The 20731-nt window shown below is 43.7% G+C and overlaps 1 protein-coding gene across 2 annotated transcripts in view; it reads left to right on the top strand.

Annotated features, from left to right (window-relative positions):
• Positions 1 to 20731, top strand: part of cdkal1 (CDK5 regulatory subunit associated protein 1-like 1) — a 300473-nt gene that overhangs the window by 107444 nt on the left and 172298 nt on the right. For both annotated transcript variants that reach the window (XM_080004992.1, XM_080004993.1), the window contains exon 7: positions 4649 to 4769. In XM_080004992.1, the coding sequence (XP_079861118.1) occupies positions 4649 to 4769 (121 nt within the window). The remainder of the gene's footprint in view (positions 1 to 4648; positions 4770 to 20731) is intronic.

Raw genomic sequence — 20731 nt, forward strand, 5'->3', positions numbered from 1 at the left:
TATCTATCTTCAAACATTCTTTGGCTTTGAACATGGAAAATTTGGATGTTGGGCATTTGTTGCCTCAATTCAAGTTGAAATGAGTGGAAATTGGATCAAAACATAGCTAGGCCTGGAAATGTAAAACAAAGAAAAGCACCTAATCATAAATCACAAATGGGACTCTTGGCGTGTCCACTTAGGAGGCCATCGCACACAGGTCAGCATGTCATCCTTTTGAATGTCCGTCTGTGCTTGTCTGTCTGTTTTCACCCTTTCAGTATCTGGTCCAAGCCATGATTTATTTATTTGTCTTCCTTTTATCTGTCTATTCGTGCTTTTCCTTGCTTCCTGTATAAGTATGTTATAAGGTTATTATGTGGAGATGGAAAAGATTTATTTCAGATTTCAGTTGTAAAGGATGCAAACCAAAGGGAAGGGAGAGAGAGAGAGGCTGGTTGAAAGCAGGGATAAAACACAGGGCAGCAAATAACCTCACCTGTGTGGGTCTATGTGTGTGTGAGATTGGTGTGTGTGCTTTGAGGTATGAGACGGACTCCTTAAAACCTCTGTAATTGAGACGACAAGGACAGGGTTATTCTCTGGTTTGCCGCTGAGTATTTGATCCAGATATTTCACCTTCCAGCCTGCCCTCTTCCATTCACTGTGCCGCGGCCTGCAAATTGAATTTAACATCTGTTATTCTACTGCTCTGTGCTTGTAGCGATGTTGGAATTGAATCCCCCCCCCCCCCCCCCCCATCTTTTTTTTTCTCACCGGTAAACTCGTTGCAAGACTACTCTGAATAGGATTGTCACCTTTACTCGCACAAAAGTTAAAGTGGCTTTATTATTTCCGTGCCCTTGGGTGACACTCGGGTGGCTCGAGAGTGAACAAGAGAAGGGAGAGTGCGGAATATTATTTTGCCATTATTGAGGGTGTTTGAGGTGTCTCGGTCGAGGTGAAATCACTTTCCAATCGCGGCTCTCAAAGGAGGGACCCTGGGGTTGATGGACGAACCAAACAAATATATGGATGTTGTTAATGGAGAGCAACACCATGGCACTGTCGAGTGCGTCCAAGATGCCCGTTGCACTTGGCTGATGTGTGGACGGACGGACGGACGGATCGATGCACGGACGATAACATGGCCAGCCAGCAAGCCGCCTGAAACGACGGCCTTGGCAAGCGGCCAATCCCGGCGGTTGTTTTCCACGAGGGAAGTTTTCTCATTTCCCTGCTTGTACCAGGACATTACGACCTGTCACGCCTCACCGATTGGCTCTTTGTCCCTCTCCGGGGCCGATTGTCATTTTTATCTACCAATCGATAGCCCTGCTTCCTTCCCTGAGCCCACCCTCCCAAGAGACCAATGTAAAGGGGATGAAAGCGGGGAGGCAATTCCATCCCTGAGCGCCTCCGTCTCAACCCCCCCCAGCCGCTACATCACAGCCTATTAGCTGGCTTTGGTAGCAGGGGGGTACAGGGATGGATAGCTCAGAGGGCAAATTAGTATTACTCATTGCTCCAACAATGTCAGTGCAGGAGGTTTTTGCTCAGCGCATTATTACTTTGGGGAGCAGAGTTCTGAATTCACACTTCTGTGATATGTTAAATAACTAACGTAAAGCCTCTGTATTTCAATGGTGGACCCTGTGTCCCTGTTCATACGCATTGTTTTTCAGATCGCGCCACATTTTAAGTTGTTTTTATTCTCAAATTTACATCGAGTATCTAATTCTATATACCTTTAACATTGACTACTAATGATTTCTGTTATATTGCATAACCATGTCCATATGTTTGTTCTTAAATCCGATACCTTATTCTTGGTTCTGCTGGAGCCCCTGTTTTACTTCAGGGATCAGAAAATAAATGTCTCTGAATTCTTGTATAATCATGAAAATTAAGATATTTTCATATTGCGATCCATCATTTTTGTAGTGAAAACCAATAAGTTGTGACAAAACAAAATTATTATGAGATCTGAAACATTTTACCTTTAAAACTCACTGCACTTAATACGTGATGTCATGAACCTCAGCTGGATTCTTTATTATGAGATTAGTGTTCATAAACCAATATCATGATATAGATATACAGTATACAGTGTGTGTGTGTGTGTGTATATATATATATATATATATATATATATATATGTATATGTATATATGTATATATATATATTTTTTTTTATATGTTAGGGGTGCAATGGATCACAAAACTCACGGTTCGGATTGTATCACAATTTGGAGTCACGGATCAGATCATTTTTTGGATCATCAAAACAAAAGGAGACAAATATAACTTTGCTTTCCATTTATTCTGTAAAACACTTAAAGCAAGGAACTTTTGCCCATGGTCTTAAATGAAAACAACATTCAAGATGTCAAATATTGAAATACAATTTTTAAATATATGAAATATTCAATAATCAATTGTTAAAATGAAAGTGCAGTATGAGGCACTCATGATACCTCCTTCCTTCATGGTAGTGAATTAAAAAATTATTATACCCGCCCCCAGGAGCTGAATTGTATTCCAATAAGTCATCAGTTTCACGTTCTCAGGTTTATAACAAACTATATTTAATGTAAATAGGTTCAGAATTACGCAAGTCTTTCAATACACATTGTATTTTTTGACTAGCAAATCTTGACCGCTCCAATATGGTGGACAAGCGGAAGCAAAGCGGGGGCATTTGCTTCACGACATGTCGTAAAGTAGCGATAACATAGTGCAACGTACCGTAAACCAATCATTGCGCTTCAGAGTAAAACACAGCATGCATCTGTCGTTTCTCTTCTTTTTACTAGAACTCTGCATCTGCGAGATTTATGGAATTATTACTTTAAAAAGTAACAGCAGCAGCTAAACTGTATTTCACTATATTGGTTAAATTTTGCAATTGATCTGCGGTTCACATGCGAGCCGAACCGTGGGGGGCGATCCGTACGGATCATCTACGTACCACTTATATATGTATATGGTGTGGGCCGTGGTGTGGCTTAAGCAGCCACATCTGTCTTGGATCTAGCCTCTATTATTACATGTCCATCTGCTCCCGGCTTGTTACATCTTGCCATTCTCGACAATAAACTGGTGTGTTTGCAACATCTCTGCCTGTATCTCTGTGTCAAAGGGCCCTGAAAATGCCACTCAGGTGGCGTGTGGCAGGCTGCGTAGCCACAGACCGGTCAGAGTGCTCATGCTGACCCCTGTCCATTGTCGAAAGCGTCTACAATGAGCATGTGAGCGTCAGAACCGGACGATGGAGCAATGGAAGAAGGTGGTCTGGTCTGACGAATCACGTTTTCCTCTACATTATGTGGATGGGCCAGAGTTAGAGTCCGATCAAGCATTTGTGGGATGTGCTGGAACAACAAGCCCGTTCCATGGATACCCCACCTCGCAACTTCCAGGACTTAAAGAATCTTCTGCTAACGTCTGGTGCAAGATACCACAGGACACCTTCAGAAAAAAAATACCTACACATGCGGACATGAGGACCTACACAATATTAGGCAGGTGGTTTTAATGTTGTGGCTGATTGGTGTATCGTGCACAGCTGGAAAGCCCATTAATATTCTTTAGCCTTCTCGTCAAGGCACCCTGGTCATCATCTACTGCCCCCTGCCACACATGCACACACAGACAACAAATGTCCTAATACAGTAGTATCCACCAGACTGAAGTGATGGATGTCATTATGTGGCTATCTAGAGGCCCCACACAATGGGAAGCCTGACTGCCTATCAGGGTATTGTGCTGCCTGAAAGTAAGTGTGTGTGTGTGTGTGTGTGTGTGTGTGTGTGTGTGTGTGTGTGTGTGTGTGTGTGTGTGTGTGTGTGTGTGTGTGTGTGTGTGTGTGTGTGTGTGTGATAAATAGAGAGAGACGGAGTGCGGGTCCTCTGAACCACCTAGAAAATCAAATTTTACATCGTTCTCAGTCTTTCTCCCCTGCCTCCTATCTCTTCTCTATCTCCATCTTCTCTCTTTTGTCCCCCGAACAATGTGAATACATGGCATATATGTATATTGTATACAGTTTATGCAATTCCCAGCAGTGAGATAGAGGTCTCCTGCACCATGCGTTGTATAAAGGCTGTAACGAAAAAACAACAAAAAAGGCCATATTTGAAAAACGCCATGAGTGTAAGTTAACCATAATCATTCAGATGGTTTATTCTATATCCTTGTTGAGCTCAGATCTGATGCCTGTTTTCTCGAAGCTGAACATGGATGTGTGTTTGTGCAAAGGCTCCAGACAATGGGTTCTCCCCAACAGATTTAAAGATGCAATTCTTGACTCGTGAACATTTTGACACAAGATATCATATGGTTTCCCAAAATGACGGGTCCATACTAGCATAGACTCGGTATGTAGCAAATCTCTCGGCCGATTACATTTGGCGAAAGTGGTGAGATGGCCTTTGGATAAAATAATATCACACACATATGTTAGGGCTAAAACTAGAATCAACATTGGACTAGCTTTTGTCAGAAGAAGCCAAGAACTCAAGTCAAATTCCAACCCAGCATTTTCTTGAATATATATGGGTATGATAGAATAGCGCTCCTTCTAGTGGTCAGGAAATATACACTGAAACTTCAAGTCAAGAAATGAACAATTATATTTTTTCTTGATTTGTTTTCCTCTTGCTTTTAGGACACTCGGTGCGTCTGCTGGGCCAGAAGAAGGACGGAGGGAAGAGGCTGGGGGGCGCGCGACTGGACCTGCCCAAGATCAGAAAGAACCCACTCATAGAAATCATCTCGATTAACACCGGGTAGGACAGACACACACACACTCATACACTCACAATCACACACGTGTACACAAAAACCCAAGTGTACGTTCACAGTTGCACTTTGTGGACACACAAATACTGTACAAAGACATAAAATCACACAGCTCATAAAATATTCAACTGTACTCATGGATTCAATTTCTTTACAGCTTCCCTGCTGTCGCCTGTAGATGGTAGTGGTATGGGTGTTTGAATGTGCGTGTGTGTGTGTGTGTGTGTGTGTGTGTGTGTGTGTGTGTGTGTGCGTGTGCGCGCGCGCGTGCGTGCGTGCGTGTGTGAGAGAGAATAACATAGGGCAGGGGTTCCTAACCTTTTCAGACTCGCGGCCCACTTGAAAACCTCGAAAGTGCTGGCGGCCCACATCTGACCAGAAGTAATACGGGAGCCAAACAGTGCGTTCTCAGAGGACGTATATTCAGTCAAATGCATTGTCATACATACAGTGCAGTAGTGGTAAAACAAAAAAAGAGGTTGGTTAAAAATAATGTTTTATCTATGGAACTTTCCCGTAACGTAAAACAAACAATAACAGGAGCACGTTAATATGAACTCGGCTCATGAGAAGGCTGATGTTGCACGGCAGACACCCAATGCTTGATGTCTGGCTGAAGGGACGACGATCTTGGGTCAACATTCAGTTTATTTCTGTATTTAGTCTTCAATGCCACAAGTGCCGAAAAGCCATTCTCACAGAGATACGTCATCGGAAAAGGCATCAGAAGTCGCACAGCACATTTATTTATTAAGCAAGATGATTCAAATACTTATCTGATTATTTATTTATTTATTTTTCCCCCCACTTCCCAACAACGCAACCAAGGAATTAAGAAAAAACGAAACAAAATAAACATTAAACAAAGTAAAAAAAAAAAAAAAAAAAAAAATGGAATTAAATCATTTCATTAAAAATAATGATTAAAAAAATAAAGGCTAACTGTTTGGTTGGACTAAATTTTTGTTCAGTCTCATTGAAGACTTGATGTCATGATACACAATTTTGTGGTCTAAATTAACATTCCTTAAACACTGTCGGGAGTTCTGGTCTGAAATATATATTCGAGCATCCAGTTTTTTATCCAATTTTATGTGATGGATTTCAGCTGGATCTTTATCATGGTATTTTGGATTTAACGGTGGTAATAAATGAGAGAGAGAGAGAGAGAGAGAGAGAGAGAGAGCGAGGAAGAGGGAGATAAAATTCTAGTGCAGAAATCACCACGGAGCATAATTAAAGAAAGAATTTCACCCTTTGTTAAACATCCTTCCATCCTTCTTTATAATTATTAAAGTCGGAAACGACGTCTTAAAAAACAAATAAATAAAAAATCACACACACATGACATTAAGAAAGTCCACACATGCACATAAACGCTCACGTTCCGTGCCTCCATTTACGGCAAATTTTATGTTGTTTACAAATCAGTGCACCGGACCTTGCCTGGCGTGCGAGCCCCCCGGGCCAGTTAAACAGGGTAACAACCCCGACTAATTTTCACCTCTGCTGGTGACGCTCCATCAATCATCTTTCCGCACTGTGTCTTCCACCACCCCCACCATCGCCCACGCGGGACCAGCCTGGGACCTGGCAAACCAGACAGTTTTGATGGAGAATGTTTGAACCACTGGGGCATGCGTTGTAACTTGTGAGTTCAGTTTAGTTAATCCTGTTTTAGGATTAACTGTGCCGCTGTGCTCCCGCGGCTCAGCTTCAAAAGCCATATGTGCATTTTCGCGGCCTTTCGCCGGTATTTCGTTATTATAGTTGTATATCACACTGGAGCGGCGAGATAAAAACACTTACACCATTAATGTATATTGTGTCCGCATAAAATGGTCCGATGTTGCTAACAATGCCAGGTGTTCCCTGCCTCCCCGAACGGAAGGCTGCTCACCTTAACGTGATGGTTCGCCAACTTGAATGTACATTTCTTTGCATCTTCGTCAACTGCTGCGATGAGCTGCAGAGCTTACTTTTGTTGTATTACATATATAAACCATTTATTTTCAAGGTATTTACGAGGCCATTCAAAGTAGTCATCCATAAAACTATTTTAAGAAATGCTATATTTGATGTTTAATCCATATTTATTTAAAGAGCCAATGTATTTGTGTGTGTATATGTGCTTCTCTATATGCTGTTTCCATGTTGATGGGGGGGTCCGTCGAAACGTTTGGGCACTTGCAAGAAGTGAACGGCAGCTGCGTTGAATTTGATAAGGCAGCGCAGCCAGTTGATCAGAAGAGGGCATCATGTCGAGAAAATTGTGATTGAAGACGAGGGTAAACCCGGATGTTGGTGGGGGGGTAGTTTTGGAAATCTGGGGCTTTTGTGAAATCCACGATCTTATGGACTGGCTCTAGAACATTGTTTCTACATTGACTCATAAGAAGGTGCTTAAGAGGTTTCCGCGAGGAGTTAATGTGATCGCACACGCGTTTCTGGAAGTGCCAAAGTCAAGGGAGGGTGCCCACATAGGCCGACACCACTTCACATTCTGATCACTCCAGTATCTCCAAAACAAGGCTCCGACCCGTGCGATACCGATCCAATCCACCAAATGAACCAACAAACGCTCCGATTTAGAATGCAACGTGACTGTATTGGTCCATGTACCGGGGTCACTTGGCCTGCAGTTTTGGCGATTCGACGTGGTTCACATCAGTCCTGACGGGCATGTCGGCATCATGAATAAATGCACAATTGTATTTTCATTTATTTTGGATTTGTGAGATCTGGGTCAAGCATTTGAGCTCCCAATCTGCTACTTTGCTCACTCAGACACACAGGCACACACACATGTTTATTTACCATTCCAAAAAAAAAAAAAAGAATATCTGATCTTTTATTATTTATAGTACGGTTTAAATGGACCGCTAAATGTATTATTAGAAGAGTGTAGATTAAAACACAGCTTTGATCCCATGCTTTTGGGGAAATAATGTCAGTAAACAATCAACACACATACAGTATTAAATCATGAGGAGCATCCATCCATCCATCCATCCATCCTTAAAGTCTACTTTTAGGAGTAAAAACAGTATCTGACATTAGAATTTTCCTCAATTCATTCTTTACCAGGTAACTACTCTATACTTCTATTTCCATATCATGATTGACTGAAACACTTCCATTCATATCAACCAGAGATCCACTATGGATTGTTTTTTTGTTGTTTGTTATTGTAACATAGGCTTTGTAGTGTGTGAGAGAAAAATGCACATGATCAACTATTTAAATAATGTTGTACCTGTTTTATATAGGACATTAGCCTTTTGTATGTTACGTAGCTTTTAAAACACATTGCCTCTGGGTCTTAGTGAGTCTCTCAGAGTTTATATGAAGAGGCTGTTCTTTCTATACAATGTAAATTGTAGTATTGATAAACCAGACCAGTTCCAAGTTCCATCCTCACTCAACCTTGTGTGGAGATAGGGATAACCCCAGGGGGCTTGAAAGGGCGTTATGTGTTTGTTTTATGGCATAGTCTGTGACCGGACCGTTAAATCACTGTTTGAGGGTAACAGCCGGGGAGATGGTTGAGGGGCACAGTCTTGTAAATGACACCTGACCAATGGTACACAACCTCTCTTTGGTATAAAACCCTCTTCATCAGTAGTTGGGGTTGACTGTAGGAACACTGCTTTGAAGCACCACTGTATCTTTCTCTTTTTTCAGCAGAATAAATAGCTTTAATACTCTCAGCTTTGTTTTCCTGTAGCGGGCAGAGTAACCTTACCGACCACGTGGGAGAAATTTCTCCAACAAGTCTGCAGCCTTTTTAATGCAGCGGAAATCTCAGTGTGTCTATAAAAGTGCAGACTTGTCTCTCGGTGCAGATGTTCGAGTTCTCAAAGAGCTCGTCGCTGTTTGTTTCTGCACAAAGCTTCTCAGACCACATCTCGTCTAAGAACACTGTGTATGTGTATTTGGCATGTTCAAATTCTCTCTGTAGCTCTCTCTCTCTCTTTATCACTCTCTCTGGCCACACACTCGCTGACCTTTGGAGCAGGTTATACACTGTTGAACTTGCCCTAACCTTTCCCTCCTCGGCTTCCTCGCCATAGACGAGCAGCTGTCACAGCTGGCTCTCTCCCTTCCCTCTTCCCTCTTTCTAATTCTGTTTGTCATTGCTGCTAAGTATGAATACATCAATTGAGCGACTGTGTGTTTATTAGTTAGTATGTTTGTTTTAATGTGTTGTGTGTTTTTTGTTTTTTTTTGCCTTATTAGTGTAAGTGAGATGAGAGAGAGAGCAGGGGGTGTGTTTCTGATCCAAATGAACTAGTTGTTTTTCCTCACGGCTCAGTATTGGCATTTGGAATGAGAGTCCTCCACCGTCCTCAGTGTTTTAGCTGGAGCTCATGTATTTTGGTAGGGGGGGGGGGGATTATATGAACCATTTGACCGGACCACGTCAGTTGTTGACATTCTCTCCGAAACAACACCTCAGTTTAATTCCCTCCAGCCTTCGTGCCAGATCAGTTGTTGGCCAGGAGTCCGCAGCGTGAGCGTTAACTTAGCCTTAGCAGAAAGTTTCCCGGCTTTTTTCCCCCCCGTTCGAAGAGACACAGTGTGGTGTCTTTGAAGATTCATTTTATTTTTTTTCCCCCTCTGAGGTAGCGATGACATCATCATTGGCATTTAACAGCCAGTCAAACAGCGAGGTCTTTGTGAAATGGGAACACACACACACACACACACACACACACCTACACAATCACTCCTCACTGCCTTCTCTGTGCTCTAAACTGCAAATGCGTCAAAAGAGGAGCTTCACTTGAGCGTGTATGTGTGCATGTGTGCATGTGTGTCTGTTTGACTGTGTGTCTGTTGGATGTGGGGCTCGGGCTTTTGAGGTCTCACCGTCATTTTGTTCATCCGTGCATGTCTGCGTGCACGTGTCCATGCACGCGCGCTTGCCTTTGCATTTCTAATCCGAAGCAAAGGTCAGATTGCACAGGACCGCAGGCTGAACGTTTCCTCTTCCCCTCCCTCGCCAACTATGAAACATTGAAGAGCTGTAAACAGTTTAACATCTTCCCAGTTGTGCACTAGGGATGTAACAGTACAGGGGGCTCATTGTTTGGTATATGTCACAGTTTTGGGGCCACCGTAACAGTACAGTTTTGGTATCTTTATATTTAAGAAAAAAAAAAGATATATATATATTTAAAGTTAAAAGGTGTCAAAAAAAAAAAAAAAAAGATTTTATAGTAGTCTGCCACAAATTACTAATGTAATGCACTGTCTATATGTCTGTGGGGGGAGGGGGGAGACGAGGGTTCAAGTTCATTGGTGGGTTGGTATAATTTGTACAAGTTCATCTAATTGGAAGGAGTGTCTCCAGGATAGTGGGTAATTCAAATGATTCCTGTTATATATATATATATATATATATATATATATATAATACATGTGGTGTGCAGAACAGTATTAAGTATTATATAAGTATTATAGTTTTAGTAGTGATACAGTATTATATAAACAGTATTTTTAACACATAAATAATAATAGTAAAATAACTTATTGAAATATTACCTCACAGTCAGGCCAGTACGTGTGCGCCTTCGCTTTATGAACCTGCCGTGACAGTGGGTGTGCTCCTTTGCAGCCAGGGAGGAGCATTTGATCCAAACAAACAACACAAACAACACAACAAACAAAGTGTAAAACTTGACAAAAAAAAAGAACCCAGCGAGACTCCGTTCCCTTTAAAATTCCGACAATAGAGCCGGATCGTTTGGTGTCTCTATGGAAAATGCTGCGGAGCCGCGTGCAGTTGAAAAAAAAAAAATAGACCTCTCGTGCAAAAATAGGGAAAGGCTGCGCGACTCCACGCGGACCCCGCACAACTGACGTGGCCGGTGGAGCCGCAACAGAGGATTCAATAAGAAGCAGCGGGTGCTGCACGCCGGGCCGCTGCACCAACGCGGCCAGCGGACTTCTACCATGATATGGTAATACCGCAGTTCACATGTGCGTATTGAACCGTAGGGGGCGTACCTAATGGTTCCATAACATACAATACTTGTACCGTTGCATCCCTAATATGCACTGCCTACAAACTATCACAGTCTGAAACTTTTTCCAACCATGACACTGTTATAGCCTCCTCGCCTTACCACCTTCACCACGAGGTATCCACCGCCTCCCAAGGTGATCGGACCACCCAAGTAATGAGATTGTTATAGTGTTGGAGATAACCTGAACCTCGATTAGGTTCCCCTCTTCCAGCCCAGAGCAGCCACAGCCACCGCATCTCCTTCACTTGATTCTAATCAAACCCTGACGAATACAGCTTGGCGTAGCACGACTAGCGACACCTGGGACTACCTATGAAAATTCAATTTCACTTTCAAATTGATTCACAATATTAGTTTCATTAGGCCTGAATATTAATTTTCATTTGGACCTGTTAAATCCCAAATTAGATTGCCTTTTTCTTCTCCCTCTGCTATGGTAATTTTACCCCTGATTATGAAAATATAGAAATTCCGCACAGCTCGGCAGGAGTCCTCAAATGCCCTCTGGCTATGTTTAAAGGGACATTGCTCGCTTTCTCCTGGGCCATCAGTGCATTCACAAACGTGGCCGGGCAAATTAAACCGTATTTTGGTCATTAAAATGGGTCTTAATGCCATTTCTGCCATCATCACCACCCCATTAATGTCTTGCTATTAGATGTCCTATTTCTATATATAGTATGGCATTCAAATGAAATGCCACACAATCGTTGAGGCTGCTGCACGGGAGACACAGAGACAGACATCGATGTTTGTAGCATTCTGATTGTGTGTCTGTCTGTCTTTGACAAATCCCAGAAAAAGGTGAATTAGGTTTAGGGCTACATCGAGCAGCCCTGACAAACATGTTCCAATCCAATGATGGACCTAAATGAGGCCCCTTCCACACAGACCATCACACCGGTTTATTATTTCTTGGTTTGACCATTAGAACAGAGGCACCAGGAGGAATCCACTATGAAGTAACAGGCAGAAGTCAGAAACGAAAATGTCAGTGTTTTTAATAATTTGCGGATTCTCACGGAAATCGTATTAAATGGAGTCACCTTGCTCTGGTGCGAACAGCATCTGACCAGGAGGGCAAAGCTGCTGTTGGCTGGTATGATTTGTCAAACAAATGCAAGCCATTAAACTTTTTCGAGACCATCAATAATGAGTGAGGGTTGTGATGTGCAAAGTTTTCTCAGTCACTCTGACTGCATCGACAGTGCTTTTGGCACGACATTAGTGCCCTCGGAATTCTGTCATAGCCTCTCTAACATGTTCCGCCTTTCATTTGAAACTTGTTTGACTCAAGTGTTTGCATCTGAAGCTCATGATTGTGACTTCAGTCGCCTCTTCAACTTGTCCTCTGTAAATTCCCGGAAGATGAAAAAAAATATATATATTTTGGGGCTTTCATTTAGCGGTTCCCCTTTTATAGCCCTGCTGTGCAGTCAGCCCCCCCCCAAGGGCAGAGTTAATCATTTGACAGCAGTAAACTAGGAAAAAAAAGACTTATACCAGGCCATTCCAATGCTTAGTCTTTCACTGATATGTCACAGATGTCTTTTTCCAGCATGCTCACTAGGGCTGTGACGATAATCTCATTACCGCAATGCTGCGGTTATGTGACGTCACGGCGTTATTGAGCTCATTACGGTCGTCATCGCAAAAATAATTACATATATATAAATTGTATATATTTTTTGTATTTCATTATTTTGCTGGTGAAAGTTACAAGGGGATATGAAATATAAACACAATAATCATTGTTTAGGTGTCATCATTGACTGTCTTTCATTCTATGTTCAAGGACTTTTGGAGAAACTTTTCAGTTGCTCCAGCTTTGCGTGCCACGCGTGAGGGGGAGAGACATTAGGGGGAGTCTATTAAACATACTGTAGGGGGGGGGGGTGTCATTTGTGTGTGTCGGATTATTATAAATTTTTCTCGGGCTGTTCCCAACTCAGAATTTTGTGATTCGAATAGGATTCTGCTGTTCAGTGAAAATGTGGATGGAGCACGGCCATGGGCGGAAATTAAGGGGGGGGGGGGGTGTCTGGACGGAGTTCTCCCCCTCAACATATAATTTTAAACATAGGTGGCATTGATGCGCCAAAACAGTGTGTTTTTATTTAGAATTAGGTTATGTTATTTTATTCTGTTCCCTTATGTAACGAAACAAGTGCTGTGCATGATTAGGGACCCTTTCTCCGTCACTCGTTTTCACCCTCTTGGCACGGTTACGCACAGCTCATTTCATTGTTATCGCCTGTCTATATTCTCTTGGTCTTTTTTTTTTTTTTTTGCTTGGATACCTTTACAACAAACCTTTGCTTCTATTATTTGGCCATGGCATTGCATGGTGGGAGAGCAAGGTTGAAAATGAGTCCAACAGACATCCAAATAACGCTGGCTGAGCTGAAACCAGTTCACAAGGACACAATAAAAAAAAAAAAACAACACAATCTGTATTTAATGTTCTCCTTTTTTAATGGACAACGATTAACCTTGTACACCAATGTCTTACATTGATGAATGTAACCGCGGTTATGCGGTTTGTGTTCTCATCTCTTTTTGTCAGACAGCTACTAAATACCGTCCAGTTAACATCCTAGTCTGTGATATTTGCATCGTTGCCAGCAAACAACCAATAATTCACCAACAGACTGTTGACCTTTTTCTTTGACTATTGTCACTGCCTGAGCCTCCATTAATATGATGACAAATAATGGATTTGACAAATAATGGTTGCCGGTTTGGGTGTTTGCATTGTGCATTTGTTTGGCCCCCCCCCCTGTTTCCTGAGCGATTTGAGAGCGGCTCCCAGAGGGGCCCTTATATAGTTCCGAACAGACTCTGTGAAACAATAACTCTTATCAACCGCTCCGACAACTAAACAGAAGAGTGTGTGGTCAACTTAATGACTTGAGTGTACCTGTATATGTGTGTGTGTGTGTGTGTGTGTGTGTGTGTGTGTGCGTGTGTGTGCGTGCGAAGAAGCTGTGAGCCCGGGTGTCAGACGTCTAGCGGTCCAGCCAAACAATAGGTGTCCACAGGCGCTAGCGCCAGGGTTAAGAGGACCCTGCTACACAACTCTTTCGTCACAGTAGATAAAGAGCCAATGTCAAGATGGTGTGTTAACCCAGCACCTGACGCACAAACATGTTTTACTGGTGACTGTCCACGTGTTGTGAGGCAGACTCACACCAAACGCCAAATGTCCACGTGGTCATTAAACAGCAAAATTAACGTATCTTTACACGGATTCCCGGCAAATGAGGGTACCTGAGAATCATGTGCTGGCAAAGTGTTAACATCAAGGCGGACAACAATGAGACCGGGGCTTGTTTTCCAGGGAAAGGAGTTCTGCATGGTCACCCAGGCTCTTGAGGGGCCACATTTACAGACAGAGGTGTTAATGGAAGTGTCCCCCCCCCCCCCCCCCCCCCCCATTGTTGTGTCTGTGAACCATTGCAGGGCGCAGACTAAACTGAAACACTAGTCAAAGTCTAGTGTGCCCTCTGATTTAGATTTAGATTTAAATAATACAGGGGCTTGCTTTCTTACTTTCTAAAACTGAACTAAAAAACAAAAACATAAACCTCAGATCAACTGTATCCCAATTCTCAACCTTTAGAGCACTCTGATACTAAAACATGGACTAGAGTCATATTTTCCAAACCTGCCGCTCTTTGCTTTTGCCTGGTAATTCTCTTGGAAAGAGAGCCACTGAACATCCGGATCTACTGTATCTATTAGCAGTCTCAGTGTGCCACAAACCTGATTGATTTTTGTTTTCGTCTTAGAAGGAGCGTCATGAAATGCTCCGACATGTTGTCTCTGGACGTGTTCAACGGGACCCGATCTAAGGAGAAACACGTCTGTTCTGTCTCGACAGCTACCCCAGGGACCCCTGGGAAAAATGGCAGTGCGCTTTTGTTTGTGTGCGCGAAGGAAAGCGAAAGAGGAAGAGGGTACTTATGTGTGGGCCTGTGTTTGGCTTTGGCATACTGTACGAGGGACTTTGACTTGCATACGAGGGAGAGACCGAGGGGCCTTCTGTGGGCCGCATTTAGGTTCTTTTGAGTTCGGCTTGTGTGTGACTGAAGTCCTCAGGTGTATAGGGAAGAACGTCATCTGAAGTGGTCGGAGAATATGACCGTGACTACTTCATAATAGGCGTGGGCATTTCCCAAAAATGCCTTGAAATTGAAACGGTGGGTCATTCAATTTTAGAAAACATCTCTGGGCCGCTGTCGACTGTATCACCAAGCATTCCGTTTAGACGGGAACACACTCCCCGTTCTAAAAGGACGCGTTGTGACGAGCTCACCGAAATGTTGAACTTGGGAAGAAGACTGCCTGGTCTTTGATTGTCAGTCAGAAACCGATATACCCTTTGTAACTTTCCGACGAGAGTTTGTTTGTTTGGCCGCTCCGCGAGAGCCAACCGTTTTTCTGTCATCCGGTTTTACAGCTGAGAAAACCAAATGTCCGACGTCTTTGCCTATTGTCTCTTTTTCTCGGCAGTCCTTCACATACACGCCTCAGCCCGTTCCTGTACTGACAGACTTCCCGTCGCAACGCTTATGAGGCGCCGTGCACCCCTCGCATTGACTTTTATCCAATGGAGGACTACGGCGCTCACCCGAATACCCCCTGCTGGCCCAGCCAGAGGTGTCCGAGGTGTCTGTTCCCTTTCTCTCCCAAATCGGAGTCAAAACATTCCCCCGACAAGTTCTGCTTTTACTTGCTCATTTTACAGCCTCTGAGATGAGTCGGATTCAGCCCCCGCCCCCCCCCCCAAAAAAAGAAAAGAAAAAAATCTTATTTGGTGACAGTTTTTCTGATAACAACAACAACAAAAAAACACAAATCCCTATGGAAGCGAACGGGACTTTACGACTGATAAAAGCCTCCGCTTGATAAGAGAAAGGAGCAGGAGGCATAGATAAAGGGAGTGAGGGAGGAAATGGGGGGAATTCATTAATTCAGTTTAAAGCAAATTGAGCCAGGCCTAGGTGCTCCAGTGCAATTTGAATTTAGTCCTGAAAATTAGTGTGTGGCACCGAATCAGGCCCGGGAGATCACAGTGTCCAGAATTAGCGAGGAAGCGTACGAGGGGGGGATCTTAATGAACAGACACATGCACTCTTGACGCACACGCACGCACGTAAGCACACGCACGCGCACGCACGCACGCACGCACACACACTCTCCCACTTGTGTCGACTTTACCGCACTACACTCTCAAACCTTTATGGAACCTGTCAGAGCCACGTGCCTGTCTTTCCTGGCCACCGCAGCACCTTCACCCTCACCAGGGCTGACGCGAGAACGGAACCCGCAGGTTTCTTCTTTTTTTTTTTCCCTCAACCCTTCTTCCTTTCTTTCTTTAATGCTCTCCTCTCTTCCATCCTGTTTTTTCTTTTATTATTCTTTTTTTCCCCCTGAGAAGCTTGAATGTGTTGTGAGTTGCCAGATGCACAAAATAGAGGAAAATTTGCTGATTGTGTCAGAAATGTTTTCAAGTTTTCGTGTTTGTGTGTGCGTGCGGAGGGAGGGTGGGGTGTGCTTCGTAAAGGTTTGCTGGTCACGTCACATTCCGCATGAAGGCACCACTGCACACACTTCAAATTACATTTAGATACGTGTAAAACACACACGCACACTTTTTTTTAATTTTATTTTTTTTAACCTTGAACACAGCTTAAATTTTTAATTTTTTTTCCCATTGTCGATACAAATTCACACACAGACATGAATCCTCCGTCGATCTCGTATGCAAACACATATTCGCATATACCCGCCCACACACACACACACACACACACACACACACACACACACCTCGTCCAGCTGTGCACTGCGGCAGCACTCCTGCTGTTTATCAAAACCAATGTATGGGTAGTTTTCAGCTCCACTGGTCTGGACACATTATTCTATCTCCCTCCTTCCCCATGCTGAACACACACACACACACACACACACACACACACACACACACACACACACACACACACTCTTCCACATTTGACTCTTTCAACACATGCATAAACAGTCTCACTCCACCACGTATACACACGTTTCAGAAAACATCTCTCCACATGATATCCCCACCACAATAGCATCACACACGCGCACACACACACACACAGACACACACACACACACACACACACACACACACTCGCTCGCTCTCTCTTGACCCCTGCAATCTCCTACTGTAAAACCAGAAAATTGATGAGTCTGCTTCCACAGAATTGTCTGCCACAAATACAGTGCACACACACCAACATAAAAGTACTACACACAAGATTTGTGTCTTTGTTTGTACCCCCCCAATAAAACAATAATAATAAAATCCCAGAGATAACAGGTTGAAGAAACAGACCTTGGGTGATGAGAACATGGGGTATTGGCCCGACTATGGGGTATGGTAAGGTAGGCTGGAAAGTGGCCCATCCATTTAGCGGCGTAGTCAACTAGCATGTTGGGTAGACACTAAAGCAGACGTATTATTTAAGTTAGTCTGCTAAATACACAATAGCCAATAGCCAGCCAATGTGTTGGTGAAGAACAACATTGAGCTGGCCCTTCATTCGTCCAGTAAGAGACTTAACCAAGAAGCCAGTCAGACAGTCAATACGATAAGCATCAAGTTAGTCGACTTATTGCTAAGCTAGTCTTTCTGCCGTCTAATCTCTCATCTTGTCGGTAAAACACTAGGGTAGATAGGCGGTTGGCCCACTGAGTAGTATAAGCCAATGAGTAGTACATTAAACCAGAGTTCAGATTGGCAGTTTTACACTTATTTAATGAACTACTATGCCCAGCCTGGCAGCTTGTCTAGCTTATATAAGTAAGATTGATTTGGTACAGTATGTTGCGTCGGTGTAGCACAATTAATAGAATGAAATGGCGAAATGTTTCACACAGAGTCATTGTTCCCTTCAACAATGCACATACTGGTCTTATGAAAACACTGTCTGCCTCACGTTGTGTCCATAGACAAAACAAGAAGGGTCCACATAGGCTCACACGCAGAAACCAAGGCAATGCGGGGTCTTGCTCAAACACACACACACACACAAATCAAGACCTGTGGGGACCTACACAAACACACTGTAGACACAACGAGGAGCGGGAAAGACTTTGAGAGAGACAGAGCAGCTCCAGCAGGCAGCGTGGAGAGCACGAGACTAAATAGCACAGAGCTTGTGAGGTCAAAAACAAAGGCTGGATTCATCACCGAGCGCAATGAGGGGCCCAGCTGTTGGATGACAGGGACACACACACACACACACACACACACACACACACACACACACACACACACACACACACACACACACACACACACACACACACACACACACACACACACACACACACACACACACACACACACACACACACACACACACACACACACACACAGAGCATCCACACAGATGCACGGTCATGCAAACATACGCACAATCACACTTACAAATGTGCTAGCACGCAAGCAGCCAGGCCCGGACATAAAATTTAAAAACAAAGTGTGGGATTGATTAAGCGACTTTCACAATTGTCGAGTGAAGTCTCTTGTCAGTTTACCACTCCGTGCGTGTACTTGCGTGGTATTCCCCCTTTACCGTTACGCTGGCTATTTAATTGCCCAGACTTAAAAATATCCTGCCCACCCCGGTGCGCAGCCTGCAGCCCCCGGTGTTTTTAAGTTTGACCAACTCTTGTACAGTGAAGGCCTCGGCTCTGAAGGGACCAAAAGCTCTTTATGAGGGAGACCTGGGAACGGATTACTGTGATAAAAGCCCAAAAAGTACAAAATACAGGTTCAGTCCACATCCAAACTTCCGATAGACGAGTGCAAGTCATCACAGGTGTTACATTTATCCTTGGGAATGAGTGATTCTCTAGAGTTGCAATCCATTGCATTGGTAAGGTGCATCCTGCAGCAGTTTTAAGAGTCAGGGTTTGAGCACTCCATTTAGTCTGAACAGTCTGTCCTGTTGCGTTGTTTTAATAAAAAGCACTTGTTCTACATTGTAGTATTTACAAAAACACCCCCCCCCCCCAGTAACTTGGCTTGTCAGTACGTTTACTCTGGTTTTGGTGGCGGTACCGAGGAGTGATGTGATGAAAAGAGATTTTCCCAGAGGCCGCCTCTGTGTCGGGTCGAAAAAATGCCGACCCTCTGTCTCATTTAAAATGTTGCTCTCTTTCTGTTTTGTATCAGAGGAGTTTGGTAACAGACACTTGAACTGTTGGCCTTTGCCACCGCCATTAGTCACGTTGTCATTTCTGCAAAGAAACACGCTGCCGTCGCATCTGGGTCAACATCCTCCGCTGTCGCTGAGACGTGGGCAGTGTTAGAAGTCGAGCAACCAAATCAAATCGGCGGAGAATGCCTTTTAACGGCTAAGAACGGGATTTAGGAATACCCACACAAATGATCCCTGCATTCGTCGTGATATAAGGAGCAGTATTATTTTTATGATTTCCATTGATTCGGCGCATTTCAGGTTTGGAGATGGGATTATGTGTACTCTCAGTATCAGATATTGTACACACAAGAGCACCCAGATGCGAGCCACGCTCTTATCCAGCGAGAGATTAGTCCCACTTTAGACCCTATTCTGAAATCTGAAGGTTAATGAGGATTATGGCGGCCGAGTTTTACTTTATAGTAACTTGGATAATCCTCGCTTCATTATGTCTAGCTTACACCCCTTTGTCGCCTCCTTGCTCTTGTTCCTTGGCTCTGACTTGACATGACAAGTTTTTGTTTTTTTCCCCCCCCGTCCTCCGCGTGGACTTTGAGATCGGCTCGGTGCGCGGTTAGGGGAGGCCTTTGTGTGCCGGATAAAATAACAGTTTAAGAACTTTATTCGCGCACCCTGACTCCTCCACGAAACAATTGGCACAATAGGGTGGATGCAGTTAATAGGTTAAGCACTCTCTCTCCCCCCTTCCCTCGCTCCCAAAGTGAAGGCTTTGTTTTTCATAATTGCGTCTTTCAGCAGGCGTAAATGCACAGACGCACACAGCCGTAAATACACCGTGCACCCCCGATACACACTCGGCGTGATACGTTTATGCCCCGAGACCTTTTCTAATTAACTTCTTCTGAGCTATCTCTGGGTTCTTTTTCCCCCGTCTTGAAGATGCTACACAAGAGAGCCTTTTCTAAGGGCCGCTCTACTGCTCTGCCTGTGTGTTGGTGTGCGTTAATAAACACACAACAGGGGTTTCCCGCTTTTTGTTATTGAGTCAAGGCGGCTGGCAGCCAGACAGTCGAGACGCTGCTCTGACTGTTTTACACTCTCACATACACCAGGGATTCACCGCCAATCACCGGCCCCATTGTCATCCGCCTCCACGGCGAGCTTCGGTTTTAATTCACCCGGTTGGGATTTAATTAGCACAAAGAGAGGGACTCTTGCTCAAAGTTCTTCCTTTACTTACCACATTTCAAAACCGATATTGTTCATGCGTGGAAAAGACAAAACACACAAAAAACACAGCAAACAAACAAATATGCTCTAACAAAGTGGCTTCTTGACACATGTACCACACCGGAACTGTGGGGAAGCCTGCCAGAAACAGCAGCTAAAAAGCCGGCTTTTCAACTTCAGATGGCCACCGAATAACGGCACCATGTTCTCACCAAATGCTCGTTTCGAAGACATTCAGACCTGTCGAACCTGATATGAGATTGCTGGTCAGTCGGACTTAGAGGTCAACTTTTACTTTTCAAATTATAGGTGGAAAATGCTTAAGCAGTAGTTTTCATGCAGTGAATTCCTAATTTTAGTGTTTAGTTTACATGTTTATGTCGCATATAGTTTATAACCACTGTTAAACGCAGATATGTTGCCACACAAACATCAAAATGTTGACCCCCATTGCTGTTTGGACCTTGGAGC

The sequence above is a fragment of the Zeus faber genome (genome assembly GCF_960531495.2).
Source record: "Zeus faber genome assembly, chromosome: 8".
Lineage (NCBI taxonomy): Eukaryota > Metazoa > Chordata > Actinopteri > Zeiformes > Zeidae > Zeus > Zeus faber.